The sequence below is a fragment of the Petaurus breviceps genome, unplaced genomic scaffold (genome assembly GCF_028583685.1).
Source record: "Petaurus breviceps papuanus isolate PSGF00001 unplaced genomic scaffold, PetGlider_PUasm1.0 582, whole genome shotgun sequence".
Taxonomy (NCBI): domain Eukaryota; kingdom Metazoa; phylum Chordata; class Mammalia; order Diprotodontia; family Petauridae; genus Petaurus; species Petaurus breviceps.
In genome coordinates this window covers 1,742,633-1,760,570 of record NW_027186390.1, presented here as the reverse complement: position 1 = coordinate 1,760,570, position 17,938 = coordinate 1,742,633, and the positions used below count along the sequence as shown (strand labels likewise).

At 34.7% G+C, this 17,938-nt stretch overlaps 1 protein-coding gene across 1 annotated transcript in view; it reads right to left on the bottom strand.

Annotated features, from left to right (window-relative positions):
* Positions 1 to 17,938, bottom strand: part of LOC138173472 (orofacial cleft 1 candidate gene 1 protein homolog) — a 117,585-nt gene that overhangs the window by 63,374 nt on the left and 36,273 nt on the right. The window contains exon 4 of the mRNA XM_069103475.1: positions 12,236 to 12,322. Within this exon, the coding sequence (XP_068959576.1) occupies positions 12,236 to 12,322 (87 nt within the window). The remainder of the gene's footprint in view (positions 1 to 12,235; positions 12,323 to 17,938) is intronic.

Sequence of the window (17,938 nt, the reverse complement as noted above, 5' to 3'; positions counted from 1 at the left end):
GAGAGAGAGAGAGAGAGAGAGAGAGAGAGAGAGAGAGAGAGAGAGAGAGGATTATTGTTTTGAGGGAAATTTCCTTGCTTTACCCTCTATACCTGATGGGAAAGCTTTCATTTTTTTATGTAAATAATGCTCGTTCTTAGTTTTACACATACATACATACACACGTCTACTCTTTTGATAACATTAAAAAGTTTCCTCTATGACTGATTTTTAGTGTTTTTAACAAAAATGTGTACTACATTTTAGCAAAGACATTTTCTAAATCCCCTCATAGAATCATGTATTTTATTGGCTTTGTTATTTATATATTATTAATTATGTGAATTATTTCCCATATTGTTGAGATATTTTTACACCCCCAGGATAAATTCAACATGGTTATAATGAATAATATTTTGAAACTGTTATGGTTGTCTTTTGTCCTTAAACTTTATCTAAATTATTCCATTGATATTCATTAGTAAAATCCTTTCCTAGGTAGAGCATCAAGCTAGGACACATAATTGAAGATCATACATATAAATAAGGATTATTTTCCTTCTCATGTTAAAAAATTCTTATGACTATAATATTTGTTATTTGATATTAAAGTTCTGAAGCTTGATTACTACATTTCTTGGTGAATTGTGCTTTGTTAATCTCTTTGTTAATGTCCTCTGGAATCTACCAACCTGCTCTTTGCTTTATACTATTTTTGAGGAAATTTCTGTTATGATATCCTGAAGTGTCATTTTCAGAAGATGTAATTTATAAAGTTTTCTTCCTGAGAAATTTTTGTCTTCCAAAACATTTTTTTTATTTTGTAATATCAAATTTACTTCCATTTCTTTTCTTTGGACCTCAAGTTTTTTCATTCTCTTGTTCAGAACCTCTTTGATTTGAGTCGTGATGTCAGTTAAATGTTCTAAATAATCATTTCACTTTATTCCCTTTTACTTTTCTTTTATAGTTCTGATTTCTTTCCTCTTTTCCAGTTTAATTTCTTCTTTTATTTCTCTGCTAAAACACTCTGGAATGTTTTGCCATTGCTCAGACATTTCTGCCAGTATGATAAAATTTATTGCCTTGATTTCTTTTTCGCTGGAAATTATTTGTTTGTTCTTTTTCTTTACATAATATACTCACTGTTTCTCAAAATTATTTACTTTCCCCTTGGATCGTATTGTTTTATTTGAGTAGGTGCATACTACCTCTCTTTTCCTTCCCTTCTTTTTCAGATATCATTGGACTAAGTTCCACACTTTCAGATTCTTCCTCCATTTACTGTCACACATTTTCTGTTGACAAGTCCACCAAACCTGAACAACCTAAATTACCTAGTTTCATTAAGGAGTGGGACTGAGGAGTCTTATTTGATCTCTGTCATGAGGAAATTGCAAAGAAAAATGAACTCACATCAGTTTATGTACCTTCTATTTTATCCATTATTAGAATCCCTTCTGCTCTGTATTAGATAACATTTAGCAATGTTTTTCTTGCTTCTCAATCATCCACAGTTGCTTGATTTGTGCTTTCCTAGGGTTATATCCCTTTTAGGGATAGATCACTTGCATTAGGTCACTGCTAAAAAGAAACATCAAGAAAATAGGATGGATGCCATAAAAAATATACCCAAAATCTGAATTGGAGAGCTCATCAGGCACTAGGCCACACTATTCACAGCTACAGAAGTGTGTCAGGAATGAAAATCTTGCCCTTTTTCTCAGTAGGAATTACATCATGAGAAAGTGTTTCTTCTTTTTTGTGATTTTTTATTAATTTATTTGGTTTATATCATATTTTATTTTTGTTTTAATGAGAGAAGAAGCTAGATTATGACACAACCATCTTACCACAAATCTAACACTTTCATTTTATAAGTGAAAAGCTAGGGCTTAGAGAAGTGAAATTACTTTAAATCAAAAAATTAGAACTATAGGGGCAGCCAGGTAGCACAGCGAGTAAGAGCACTGGCTCCAGTGTGGGGATGACCTGGGGATCTAATCCAGGCTCAGATACTTTTCACCACACCCAGAAATAACTGCCCATGTAACCTTGAGCAAGTTACTTAACCCCGATTGTTTAAAAAAAAATTAGAACTATAATACAAGTCCCCTATCTCCTAGTGGAAGTCTTTTTTTAACTATAGCATGGTACCTTTCTACCTTACATTCTCTAGATAATTCTGGTAATATACAAAAATCATCAAATTCTTAGCAATCAATCTTCTGGAGGCCTAAAGATATTTGAAGAACTCCCTTAGTACTTCTGGGACCAAGTGATTAAGTAAAGTGAAAACATAATTCAAACATTTTCCAAATTGCACATGTATTTTATGATGGCAGTAAGGATGGTTTTTGTATTGTTTTGTTTTATTTTTACTGGTCACATACTTTAGATTCTATCATCTTAAGGGCAATACCCTTGCACTATTGCCAGGAATAAAAAATAAATTGTCAGGAGTTAGACAGAATATTAGTTTTAGTAGTTGCTAGAGTATTAACATATAAAATTATGGTGTAGTTAATATCAGTAATGCTTGTCCTATACCCTTCTTTTTTATTTTTATTTTTTGGTCTTTATTAATTTGTTTACTTTTAGTTTATAAGGTTCAGTACCACAATTTCTTGAGTTTCAATTTTTCTCTCCCTCCCCCGCCCATGGCAGCATACAATCAAGTATAGTATCTGCAAATACTTTCACATTAGGCATTAATCAGGTTATAAAGAAGGATTGTATCAGATGGAATGAAGAATGGGAAAGAGGAAATAAAACCAAACAAGAAAAAAGAAAAAGGGCAGGTAGTTTGCTTCAATCTGTGTTAAATCTCAGTTCTTTATCTCGATGTAAGCATCTCTCTCCATCATGACCCTTTTGGGGTTGACTTGTGACTCTGGATTGCTGAGAAGAGTCCAGTTTATCAAAGTTGGTCATCAAACATATGTTGTGTCTGTAATTGTGTACAAATTCCTCCTGGCTCTACTCTTCTCACTCAGCATCAGTTTGTGTAAGCCTCTCCAGGTAAATATGAAGTCCATCTGCTTCTCATTTCTTATTGCACAATAGTATTCCATAACATGCATGTACCACAATTTGTTCAGCCATTCCCCAATTGATGGGCACCCCCTTAATTTCCAATTCTTTGCTACCACAAAAAGAGCTGCTATAAATCTTTTTGTACATATGGGTCTTTTTTCCAATTCTATGATCTCTTTGGGATACAACTCTAGGAGTGGTATTGCTGGGTCAAAGGGTATGAAATTATTCATAGCCCTTTGGGAATAATTCCAGATTGCATTCAGGAATGGTTGGATCAGTTCACAACTCCATCAGCAATGCATTAGTGTTCAAATTTGTCCACATCCTCTCCAGCATTTATCATTTTCCTGTTTTGTCATCTTAGCCAATCTGACTGGTGAGATGTGGTACCTCAGTGTTGTTTTGATTTTCATTTCTCTAACCAATAGTGATTTAGAGCATTTTTTCATATGCTTATAAATATCTTTAATTTCTTCCTCTGTGAACTGCCTGTTCATATCTTTTGACCATTTATCAATTGGAGAGTGACTTGTATTCTTATAGATTTGACTCAGTTCTCTGTATATTTTAGAAATGAGTCCTTTATCAGTGACATAGCTTGTAAAAATTCTCTCCCAATTTTTCACTTCCCTCTTAATCCTGGTTACATTGGCTGTGTTTGTATAGAAGCTTTTCAATTTAATGTAATCAAAACTATCCATATTGTATTTTATAATGCCCTCTAATTCTTGTTTGGTCATAAAATCTTCCCCTCTCCACAAATCTGACAGGTAAACTATTCCTTGCTTTCCCAGATTGCTTAAAGTATAAGTTTTTATACCTAGATCATGCACCCATTTAGACTTGATTTTGGTATATAGTGTTAGATAATGGTCTATGCCCAGTTTGTGCCATACTATATTCCAGGTTTTCTAGCAGTTTTTGTCAAATAGTGAGTTCTTATACCAAAAACTGGGGACTTTGGGTTTATCAAACAATAGATTACTCTAGTCATTGACTGCTGAGTCTGTACTCTATTCCATTGATCCACTACTCTATTCCTCAGCCAGTACCAAGTAGCTTTGAGGACTGCTGCTTTATATTACAGATTAAAATCTGGTATAACTAATCCACCATCCCTAGCATTTATTCTCATTAATTCCCTTGATATTCTGGACCTTTTGTTCTTCCAAACGAATTTTGTTACTATTTTTTCTAGCTCTATAAGGTAGTTTTTTTTTTTTTGGTAAACTGATTGGTATGGCACTAAATATATAATTTAATTTAGGTAAAATTGTCGTTTTTATTATCTTAGCTCAACCCAGCCATGAGCAATTAATGTCTTTCCAATTAGTTAGATCTGACTTTATTTGTGCAAAAAGTGTTTGGTAGTTGTGTTCATATAGATCTTGGGTTTGTTTTGGCAGGTAGATGCCCAAATATTTTATAATGTCTACAGTAACTTTAAGTGGGATTTCTCTTTCTATCTCTTGCTGTTGAATTTCATTAGAAATATACAGGAATTTCATTAGAAATATTTCTACCTTTCTGCACAAGGATTTATGTGGGTTTATTTTATAACCTACAACTTTGCCAAATTTATTTATTGTCTCAGGTAGTTTTTTACTTGATTCTCTAAGTATATCTTCATATCATCTGCAAAGAGTGATAGCTTGGTCACTTCTTTGCCTAATTTGATTCCTTTGATTTCTTTTTCTTCTCTAATTGCTACTGCTAACATTTCTAGTACCAGATTGAATAAGAGGGGTGATAGTGGACATCCTTGTTTCACCCCTGATCTTATTGGAAATGCTTCTAGCTTCTCCCCATTACATATAATACTTACTGATGGCTTTAAATAGATACTGCCTATTATTTTAAGGAAGGCTCTATTTATTCCTATTCTTTCTAGCATTTTTAATAGGAATGGATGTTGTATTTTGTCAAAAGTCTTTTCTGCATCTATTGAGATAATTGTGTGGTTTTTGCTAGTTTTATTGTTGATATGATCAATTATACTGATGGTTTTCCTAATATTAAACCATCCTTGCATTCCTGGAATAAATCCTACCTGATCAAAATGTATTATTCTTGTGATAAGTTGCTGTCGTCTTTTTGCTAATATTTTATTTAAAATTTTTGCATCTATATTCATGAGGGAGATTGGTCTATAATTTTCTTTCTCTGTTTTATCTCTTCCTGACTTAGGTATCAGTACCATATTTGTTTCACAAAAAGAATTTGGTAGGACTCCTTCTTCAGTAATTTTCTCGAATAGTTTGTAGAGTATTGGAATCAATTGTTCTTAAATGTTTGATAGAATTCACTAGTAAATCCATCTGGCCCTGGAGATTTTTTTCCTAAAGAGTTCACTGATGATTTGTTTGATTTTCTTTTTCTGAGATGGGGTTATTTCAGTAATTTACTTCCTCTTCAGTTAATTTGGGCAACCTATATTTTTGTAAATATTCATCTATTTCACTAAGATTGTCACATTTATGAGCATCCAAGTGGGCAAAATAATTCCTAATTATTGTTTTAATTTCCTCTTCATTGGTGGTAGCTTCACCCTTTTCATTTTTGATACTCATACTTTGGTTTTCTTCTTTCTTTTTTTTATCATAATAACTAAGGATTCATCAATTTTATTGTTTTTTTTCATAAAATCAACTCTTACTTTTATTTATTAATTCAATAGTTTTCTTAATTTCAATTTTATTAATCTCTCCTTTGGTTTTCATTATTTATAATTTAGTATTTAATTGGGGATTTTCAATTTGTTTTTTTCTAGCTTTTTCAATTGCAATTCAATTTTCAATTGCCCAATTCATTGATCTCTCTTTTATCTAATTTATTCATGTATGCACTCAGGGATATAAAACTTCCCTTAAGAACTGCCTTTGCTGCATCCCACAAATTTTGGTATGTTGTCTCATTATTGTTATTCTCTTGAATGAAGTTACTGATTGTTTCTATGATTTCTTGTTTGACCCACTCATTCTTTATGATTAAATTGTTTAGTTTCCAATTAGTTTTTAGTCTGTATTTCCATGGCCCTTTATTGCATATGATTTTTATTGCATCATGATCTGAGAATGATGCATTTATTATTTCTACCTTTCTGCACTGAATTGTGAGGTTTTTATGTCCTAGTACATGGTCAATTTTTGTATATGTGCCATGTACTGCTGAGGAGAAGGTATATTCCTTTTTATCCCCATTCAGTTTTCTCCAGAGATCTGTTATACCTAGCCTCTCTAAAATTCTATTCACCTCCTTAACTTCTTTCTTGTTATTTTGAGGTTGGATTTATCAGGTTCAGAGAGGGGAAGATTAAGGTCTTCCACTAGTATAGTTTTGCTATCTATTTCTTCCTCTAATTCCCTTACCTTCTCTTCTAGGAATTTGGATGCTATACCACTTGGTACATATAAGTTAAGTTATGATATTTCTTCATTCTCAATGGTGCATTTTAGTAGGATATAGGTTCCTTCCTTATCTCTTTTAATTAGATCAATTTTTGCTTTTGCTTTATCTGAGATAAGGATTGCTACCCCTGCTTTTTTTTTTACTTTAGCTGAGGCATGATATATTTTACTGCAGCCTTTTACCTTTAACCTGTGTGTATCCCTCTGTTTCAGATGAGTTTCCTGTAAACAGCATATTGTAGGATTGTGATTTTTAATCCATTCTGTTATTCACCTCCATTTTATAGGAGAGTTCATTTCATTCACTTTTACATTCATTATTATTATCTGTTTCTTTCCCTCCATCCTGTTCCCTCCCATTAATGCTCATATTTTTTCTCCCCTTCTCCCTTCCCCTCCTTAATAGTTTTCCTTTTGACCACTGCCTCCCTTAGTATTCCCTTTTCAGGGCCCTCCCTTTTCCTCCCTTTCCCCCTTACTTCTTCCCTCCTTACTAACCACCCCCCCCTTTTCATAGCCCTTTCTGCCTCCTACTGCCTGTAGGATATTTTTATACTTAATGAAGTATGTTATTTTTTCTTTGCACCAAGAGTGACAGGAAAAAATCTCATGCGAAGCTCCTCTCCCTCTGCTCTTTCCCTCTAATATGATATGTTTTGCGTCTCTTCTCAATAGAGTCCTATGCTTAACTGGTTGTTATTCCCTCCTTGCACCAGACCCAATGAGGTAAAAGCTCATATGATACTCATCTCCCTCCCTTCTTTTCCTCTGCTATATTGTTTTTATGCCTCTTTGTGTAGCATAATTTACCCTTTCCCACTTCATTCATTCCTCTCCTTCCATTGCAGTCCCTTTGTAGCCCTTAATAAGATTTTTTTTAATTGTCATTTTGTGTAATTTGTGCTCATACCCTCTACTTGTCTATAAACAGTTTGCTCTTTTTTAAATAACACGGTGTGTGTGTGTGTGTGTGTGTGTGTGTGTGTGTGTGTGTTTTCCTTATTTACCTTTCTATGTCCCTCTTGCATCTCATAATTGGAGGTTGAATTTTCCATTGAGCTCTGGCTATTTCATCAGGAAGGTCTGGAAATCTGTCATATCATTGAATGACCATCTCTTTGCCTGGAAGAATATGCTCAGTTTCACTGGGTAGGTGATACTTGGTTGTAACTCGAGCTCTTTTGCCTTGCGGAAAATTGTATTCCACTGCCTTCAATCTTTCAGCGTAGAGGCTGCCAAATCCTGTGCGATCCTCACTGTGGTTCCTTGATATTTGAATTGTTTATTTCTGGCCACTTGATGTATTTTCTCTTTTACCTGGTAGTTCTTGAGTTTGGCCACAACATTTTGAGAACTTTTCAATTAGGGATCTCTTTCAGGAGGTCCCCAGTGTTCTCTCTTTATTTCTATTTTACCCTCGGGTTCTAGTATCTCAGGGCAGTTTTCCTTAATGAGCTCTTGGAGAATATTGTCCACACTCATTTTTTCATCATGATTTTCTGGTAGGCCTATGATTCTCAGGTTATCTTTCCTGGATCTATTTTCCAGGTCAGTTATTTTTCCATTGAGATATTTTACCTCTTTTTCTGATTTTTCATTCTTGTTGTTGTTTTTTTTTTTTTTTACTAATTCTTGGTTCCTCATAGAGTTACTTGTTTCAATTTGGTTGATACTAGCTTTTAGCAAATCATTTTCCTTGGTTACTTTTTGGACCTCCTTTTCCCTATCATAACACTTTTCTTTTTAAGGAGCTGTTTTCTTCATTATAATGTTTTTCTAATTCTGCAATTTTGATTTTAAAAGAATTATTCATTTTGTCTTCTATCTTTTTCATTTGATTTTCAAAGTTCCTTTTGAGCTCATCTAGGAGAGCTTTCTGTGCTTGGGACCCTTTCCCTGTTGATGTCTCATCTGTGGGTTTGTAGTCCACATTGTCTCCCTCTGAGTTTGGTTCCTCCCTCTGAGGATAGTAGGACTCCAGAGTCTTTGTAGTCTGCTTTCTACCCATTTTGAGGCAGGCTTCTAGCCTTGCCCTTCCTCTAGGTTTCCCAAGCCTTTACTGTTGAGAGTATTGACCTGGGGCAATAGTTACTATGTTTTCAGGGGGGGGGGGGGTTGGAGCAGGCGGGGTTCACTCTGTCATCCTGGTTCTTGGAGGTCCTGATAGGGGCTTTTTAAATTTCTGGGCTGTGGAGTGGTAGTCTCAGGAATATTTGCTGTTCTGGACAGGGGCCCTGCATTTGGTTCTTACCTTGCTCTTTCCAGTCTCAGCCCTTTGGTGATAGGCCTGGTAGTGGCCCTTGTGGTTGGTAAGACGACTTGCCCCCCTCGTTGATCAGGCCTCCTCCTGGCCTGTCTCTGCTCTGCCCACACCTTCGCTTCCCAGCAGGCCTCTCTCTCCTATACCCTTATTTCCTTTTTCTTCTGTTTCTTTTCCTGAATTGTTCCTTTTTCACTCCTGTCATTGTACTATGTTTCATTCCTTGCTTCCTCTGCCCAAAATAATGGTAATCAGTCTTAAATGTAGAAAAATAAGTAACTCCATCCATATTACTTAGTATCCCTTTGGAAGGAAGGGGGAGCAGACAATACTACGTATTTTTATTATTCTTCCTAAAGTACTTCTGTTGGGGTTGGTAGAAGTGGGATGAAAGTCCCATGAGAAAAGATGTAAAAATTGACTTCTTTCAGCAAATGTGTCTATAGCTATGTCCCCAAATAAACAAAAACCAAACTTACCCAGAAGATAAATTAGAAGAAGGATACAGAAAGTTTTTTTAAGTCAACACACAATATAATCAATCATTCAGATATGATCTCAAAAATAATCATCAGGATAAAGCATTTAAATAATCCATTTAAAAATAATAAGATATATAACACATTTGATGAATAATGTGGAACACAGTGGAAGAGGGGTTAAGGTTTCAGTTTTTACCAGCTAGAAGAAGTAGAATGAGAGAGAAAAGCAGCAAAGTAGGGAAAGTATCCCTTACCCCCATCAAAAAAAAAAACACTTTAAAAGACTAGATGAAATTATGCCAAGGAGATCTTTAATTCATCCAGGACACAGAGAGGGAGGCTGAAACCAGGAATTGTGGCAGATGAGTTGTAGTACCAGTCACCCTACCCATGACTGTAGCAGTAGCAACTTCCAGACTACTGAAGGGACAGATACAGTCAAGAGTACAGAAGAAGAACCTGACCATGGTACAAAGTCCCAATCCAGAAGTCAAGGCTGAGTTTATAAGTAAAATGAAGAAAACCCCAAACACAATGAAGACATACCATGGGTTAAGAGAAGCTCAAGAAGGAAACCTAACAAAAAAAAAAGGCAACTTCATAGCAAGCATGAGTAGAAAGCCTCTGAAAAAAAAGAATGAATTGTTCACAAGGACACCAAAAGTGGCTAAAAATGAAGCCAAAGATAAAAAAAAAATTAATTAGCATGTTCAAGGGGGAAAAAATAGAGAGAGAAAAAAAAAACAAAAGTTAGAGGACGTTTACAAGTAGAATACTCTCAGAAATAAAAGGAATAAAAAGAATTCAATAACCCCCCCCCCAAAAATTTAAGAACAAAATGAAAAGCAAAAAAAAAAAAGAAAAGAAAACACATTCTATCTACCATCAAAAACAAAAGGCCTATAAAGCAGGTCAAGGAGATATAACTTAAGAATCATTTGGATTCCCTGAAAATAATGACAAAAACCTTAAGTATCATATTTATCAAGTCATAAAAGAAAACTATCCAAATCTAATAGAAAAGGCGAAATGAAAATAGAAAGAAACCAGTAATTATCCTTTGAAAGAAACCTTCCTCTCACCCCCATCCAGATTTCTCTGAATGAAAACATCCAAGATAATATAGCCAAAATCCAGAGCTTCCATGTCAGTGTAAAAGATAATTCTAACACCAAGTACCAAGGAACCACAGTGAATCATATAAAACATGCGTTATAAGTGAAGAATGTGATATATATGTTCAGACATTATTGATATATGATTTTTTTTTGCTTTACAATACTAATGTCATACAACAAAGAACTTCTGTTTGGGGGGAGAATTGTAGTTGGATTTTGAAAGTGGGTAGTGATAGTGAAGGAAAAAAAGAAAGAAAGAAAAAAGCATGAATTAAGCATTGAAAAAAAAACAGAAGAAAAAAGAAGAAAGTTTAGAAGGGCACATAGGAACAGTGTTGATCCCAATACATTAAATTTAAAGTGTACTTTTTAGAAAGCTATATATAATGAGAATTCATATTTTCATATTCAAATAGTTGAACAGTCATGACCAATACTTAAAATTACAAAAAACTTGCTGTGTAATGGCTTGAAGAAATTAATCCAAGGGCTCAATATGGCTCACATGTTATACATTCATTGCTTGCTAATTAGGGTATCTTTTTTTGTTGTTGTTGTTTTGCATTTTTAACTTTAAACAATGAACTTCAAATGTGCATTTGAAATAGTAGCAATGTATTTATATAGTACTTTAAAATTTAGAAAATGTTTGCATCTTAATAATGTTATGAGGTATGTAGTGTAAACATTATTATTCAGTGACTTACTCAATGTTTTATATCTAGTAAGTCTCATAACTGGGATAGACTCTTGATTGAAAGACTAATGTTCTGTGTTCAACCTAAAAATATTTTTATGAACACACTACAAGAAGCCAGTGTGACTTCCATAAAGCTAGTCACATGGAATCAGGTGTGCTATATAAGCTAAATATTCCTTCCAAAATAGAATCCACACTAACCCTTTGGTTGCTGGTCAAAACTGACCATTAAAAATAGTTGACAAGTAATTCCTATTACATCCCACTACCCATCTACCCTTTTATAAGTCACTTTCTTTCTCTAGGGAGTCATTTTCTCACTTATGTATAAATGAGAGTTAGTCTAAATTACATCTAAGATCCTTTCTTCTGAATTCTGTGATGTGGAGTTGTATTATAGTTTACTTAATTATAACTTTGTAAAAATAACATGCTGCATTGCAGTGCTCTCATTTGTCATTTTTTTCTCATCTAGCTTGTTAAGAAGTTCAGATTACTCATGGAAATATTATGGCCCCAGTAACTTCCCTTTTTTCACTGAAGAAGAAAAAACAACAAAATAAGATTTCTTGAAAAATCAAATTATCATACCCTACATGATTATCATTACATATATAAAGAGCATAAGATGTAGGCCTTAGAGTGGGGAGGGATCTGAAATGCCATGTAGTTCATTTTACAGAGAAGGAAACTAAGGCTGAGAAAAAATTAATTGCCCAACTTTGTATTGGTAAGTGAGAGAGCCTGGATATGAATCCAGATTCTAGCACTCTAAATATAACATTCTTTCCCCCTGCAACATGCTACCTCTCCTAAATGTACCAGAAGAGTCTTAACCCATCAGTTCTTTATTTTATGCCTACAATGCTCATATATGTTTCTGAGTGAGAATCTCATCTGCTGCGTACTCTTGGTTGCAGAATGCTCATTTTCAATGTAACCACACAGTTGCATTTGCTAAGTGATCATTCATCCTATCCATATGAAACAGACCTTGTAGGAATGACACTAAACTGTAGCCCACTGAAACCCAAATAAAGAAGATTCGTGCTTCTATCTGTCCACTAGTTTGCTGTCCTTGATCAAAAATTACCTCTATTACCCATCACGTTGTTAGTGGCTAAAACTTACCATTTAAATTGTAAGCTGCAACATCCAAATGGAACTGCATATGTGATCTTTGTCACCTCATTTTCATGAATGGAAAAGAATATTCTGACACAAAAATTACATACTTAATTCTAGCTCACCTTCTCTGCTGACCCCCATCCCACACTGCCTTGGGTTTATTTCCTCATCCATCAATGGGTCAAAGTAATTTCTGCTGTATTCATTTCCTGTGGAAAGTACATGAAGGAAGGGGTCAGTGATTATTAGAAGCACATGAACCAAAATGTTAATTTTGAAATCGACACCACCACAGAAGGGCCATTTTACCTACTTTATAAGCTTAATTTTTTTACAAGTCTTCCAAGCCTCCTAGTTTTGTAATTATCATCTTGCAAAAGGTCAAAGAAGGTAATTCTGGAAACAAGTTCACTCTATCTTACTGTTGCTGAGAAATTAATGAGAAAATTATCAAATTTAGATGTTATAAGAGGGAAAAAAAACCTAAGCCAAATTGTTTTCAAAGACATACTATAGGACTGTACATTACCAGATTGTTAGGTGGGATAGAGTTCATCACTGGCCCTCTCTTTCCTTGCCTCTACACACTGGGGATATTGTTATACCCAATCAGAATTCTGCAGTGAAATGAGGAAGTGCTATATCATGGGGGTGGGGAAGGTCCTATTTTTAAATAGTTTGAAGTTACAGAGGCTAAGTGGGAGGTGGTGGAATGAAACTTGTTCAGCTAAGTCATTCCCACTATTTCCATTCAAACAATGTGAAGTGGAGATATGAACAGTTATTTGAATACTTTGATTTATCAGAACAACACAGTGCAAAGTGCAAAACGAATTCACTTTTCTTCGCAGCTCTAACATGTCCCTATCTTCATGACAAAATATATTTCTCACAGGATACATTTTGTAAAGAGACAACTTGCCTGTCATAGATTTATCAACACTAGTTTCAAACTTTTACTAATGGAAATAAATGCCCGCCCATGACTTGTGTTTTACATTCAAATAAAATGTACCTGATTCTGCTTGCAACTCAAATTGTCAAGTGCCATAAGACAAGATAAGTGATCATGGTAACCCAGGAAAGGGTTAATGTGTCCTAGTCCCACTGTTGTACTCCACAGTATATTTGTTTTAGGATCAAAAATCATCCAAACAGCAGCTCTTTTTTGAAGGCTAAATGAAACTTTGATATGAAACTAGGTTTAATTTATATTTCTGGACGGGCACATTTTTGCTGTCAGTCTCTATTCTATCAATGTAGTAAGTACAAGAACTGAAAATCTGCTTTACCTTGAGGTCTCAATAAAGAAAAAATAAATGAGTTTCATTTTTGTTACTTTATCTGTCAACAACTACTAGGCTGGTATGAATCTTGGCAGGATGTAATCAAAGTCTTATGTACTGCAATAACATAGCTATTCTGCCTTATTCACTGTAATTGTTTTTCATCTACCACAAAAGCATGGTGATACACTAAGTACACTCTTTCATATGCTGGGAAAATAATTCACCATTATGTGCATTAGGGCAAAAATGACAGTGGATGCCTTTATTCACTCACAATGCCATATGCAGTCAATTGTTATGAAGTGGGCCCTTGAACACTATGGAAATACCAAAGCATATGCCAATTCTTTGAAACCATCTAAAAGACCTGTTATCTCATTATTGTGGGTATCCTTTCAACAATGCAGATCAAAAACTATGCATTTTGAACCATTTCCCCATCAGTAAAATGAAAAGGTTGGACTAAATTACTTCTAAGTTCCCTGTGAGTTCTAAATCTAGGAGACTATCATCCTGTGGGAAACTCATCAAAATCTTCCATAACTTTGCAACAGGATCCATGCAGTGTATTAAGGACCTTCCTCAAATTATTTTGACATCATGAAGCTATCAATGGAGCAGGCTCACATTATCTCTGTACAAGTGTCCATCATTCAGATACATGCAATCATGGTAGAGAGAAGCAAACTACACTCCTAAATGATATTTATATTTACCTGTTCAAGTCCCCATTCTCCTTTCTCTTCTAATATAACTTTAAAGGATGAAGTGAAATTATGAATTTGTCCCTTTCTGATTGGCTATTTATTCCTCTTTGGTACATTCCTAACCCATTATATTTCTTGATCATACATTTCTTTGACAAAATCAAAGAAATGGGATGGACTAGGTGGCCTCTGAGGGCCCCTTCAATTATCAAAGGCCGTAATTGTTCAATCCTTTACACCATTTCTCCAACAAAATATTTTGTTTGTAATGCCACATAATAGTAAGCCTCTCTATTGCCCTTTTTTGATTCTCAGCTTCAACTCCATAAATTCATATCTAGCACCAAACACAGTGCCTAGCATATAGTAGGTACTTAATGCCTAATGTTTACTGACTGCGTGACTGATGTTTCATTGTGACATGGAGGGAAGCTAAATTCTTTCCACCAAGAAGGAAAGGGTCAGATAATAAAGAAAATATAGTTAGTATCTAAATTATGCATCATATCATTTAAAATGTGAGGAGCTTATTTTGATACATGAGCCAAAAACTGCACTTCCAATGTTGTTTTCACTTAAGAAATGGATGTTGATTGGGGTGGCAAGGTGGCACAGTGAATAGAGCACCAGTCCTGGAGTTAGGAGGACCTGAGTTCAAATCCAGCCTCAGACACTTAACACTTATTAGCTGTGTGACCTTGGGCAAGTCACTTAACCCCGATTGCCCTGCCCCCCCAAAGCTAATTAAATAATTAATTTAAAAAAAAAGAAATGGATGTTGATGATAGAAGCTTTCATGGTATCAACCACAAAGAACAGAGCCTAAAACTCCTCATAAAATATAAAGCCAGAATCCATAGAATTCCTCATCAAGTTTCACATTTTCCCCTACATGGATATTAAATTGGACTCAATTATGTTAAAACAGATTATTGTGATTGGAAACATGATCAGAAATCATCTATTTCAAACCCCTACCTAATGCATCAATCTCCTTTGTGATATAAGGTCTCTTCTCAAACACATCTCTCATTGGAATTCTTTTTTTTCCTTTTTTTTTTTTGGAGGGCAGTTGGGGCTAAGTGACTTGCCCAAGGCCACATGGCTAGGCATTTTGTGTGTGTGTGTGTGTTAAGTGTCTGAGGTCGGATTTGAACTCAGGTCCTTCTTACTCCAGGGCCGGTTCTCTATTCACTGTGCCACCTAGCCTCCCTTTTGGGGTTCATTTTTATTTTATAAAACATCCCATTGACATGTCAGATAGTTCTAATTGTTAGGAAATCCTTCCACATGTTGTGTCAAGATCTGCCTCCCTGTGATTTCCTAACCACTGATAATTTTGTCTTATGAGAGTTACATAGATTACATCACAATCCCCTCCTACATGACAGACTTTAGCATACTAGAAGACAACTATAACCCCATTCCCCCAAGTCTTCTCTTGCGTAATAAAAATATTTCACGTCAGGTCCTTTGCCATCTTGTTTGTCACACTGTGGATGCATTGCACACCCCACTTGTTATTGTCTTCCTTGTATTGTGCTACTGAGAATTGAATTATGATTGAGAGATTGAATGAGAGATTGTAGCCACAACGTATAGAACTATTATCTTGAATGATTTTAACACTAGACTTTTCTGAATGCAACCAAATATTCAATTAGCATTTTTGTAAGTTCATATTGAACTTTCTTTTTTTCCCCATCTACAACAATTCATGCATATTTCCTCCAACTTGTACTTCCACAGTTGATTTTCAAATCCTGGTGAGAGAAAGGGAGAGAGAGACAGAGAGACAGAGAGACAGACAGAGACAGAGAGACAGAGAGAGATCACAAAAGGGAACATTCATTAAACATTTACTATGCATCAGTAATTATGCTAAGTGCTTAGGATATTAATACAAACAAGACAGTGTCTGCTCTCAAGCAGTTTCCATTCTAACAGGAAAAAAAAAACACATAAGGAAATGGGAGGAAATATCACATGGAAGTGGTCTAAAAGTGTCATAGAGGCATAGTTCCAGGAAAGATAAAACAAACACTTTACAAAAATTTACTTAGGGGACCCCGAGTGGATCCAGGCAGAGAGTTCAGGGCTGTAACAGGAGGAAGATGAAGATAATCTCCCAAGAGGCTAAGGACTTATTCAGCATAGTGGGTACCAGACTTGGAATCAGGAAGACAAATTCAAATACTGCCTTCAGATACTTAATAGCTCTATGACCCTGGGAAAATCACTTCATAATAGCTAGCATTCATTAAACACCTATTATATGCCAGGCACCATGCTATGTACTTTATAAATACTACCTCACTTGCTCCTCCCAACAACCATGTGAGATAGGTATAATTATTAATTATATAGAATTTACTGTTGTACTTAACCTCTGGCACCCCATTTCTTCATCTGTGATATTATAGGGTTGAAAATTATGACCCCTAATATCTCTCCTAGTTATAAATTTATAATGCTATGAACCTGCCTTCCTGATTATGAGGACAACTCTCTCTATTATAACATGCTTCCTCTCATTAATATGTAATAATATATACTCATCCATACTAAAATAATTTTAAAATATTTAATATTCATATATGCTAATATTTACTTTCATAAATCATAGGAGAACCCAGCATAAAACAACACAATGATACCAAATTTCAACAGATAAAATTTGTCCTCACAATTTTTTGAAAGCTAAAATATGCACAGTATAAGGAGTGGCAGGGGGGAGAGAGGAAGTATACAAAGACATTATATATTTTAAGCTATTGCACTTCATTACAAATTACAATCCATTTTTCCAGGTTTTAAAAAGTAGTATAATTTCAGGAAATGGAACATGTTGCCAAAAGGTATTTTGTTAATAAGATGAATTCCTGAAGAGTGTACTAGTTATACAAAATATGCTTTTGGAAATATTTTAAAATATCTCACATGAAAATTAACAGATCCACTGAGAAATTCAAAGTAGGTCATTTAATAATATAAACATACTGCATCTTAACATGTTGTTATTTAACTATAATATTCTGATGTGTGAGAAGACAATTTTTTATAGAAGACAATATGTATTTAAATGGAAAATGCTTAATCCAAGATGTTGATATCTATAATCTAAATATTTGTTTTTTTAATTTCTTTTTTTTTCTTTTTTTTTTTTTTTGCTTTTTGGAGGGCAATTGTGGTTGATTTGCCCAAGGTCACATGGCTAGTTTTTGTGTCAAGTGTCTGAGGCCAAATTTGAACTCAGGTCTTCCTGACTCCAGGGCCGCTTCTCTGTTTACTGCACCACCTAGCCACGCCCATTTTTTAAAATTTCCAGTTTCCTACTTTCAACTGTTGCATTTTAAAAACATAACTATTATATCCTGATTGCTAGTTTTCACTGATGTGAAAAAGGAAACCCATTCACTATCTTTCTGCCCCTTATCATCTATCAGCTTTTTTTCTAATTTAACTCAGAGGAAGCACAAAGCATCATAATCTCTTTTATTTCTATTATAATATGTATGCACTTTGGTCACGCAAATCTCAGGTGCATCACAATTTCTTGGAAAGGAGTGAAATTGTTCAATAAGGGGCAGGCTTAACTCAGCCAATTTCTTCCTTTCACTCGCCATGAACACACTGGAAAGAAAGAGGGGGCTGAATATATCTCATTCATGGTGGGTTTGTGCTCAGACTTGTCCTGTTGATATAAATTCACTGTTTCATCTCAACTCACCATCACAAACTGGTTTAACAAAGTTCTTTTTTACAGCCAAATACATTATGGATAAGTAAATAAAGACCTGTCAATAAAATATATTAATCATAAAGATAT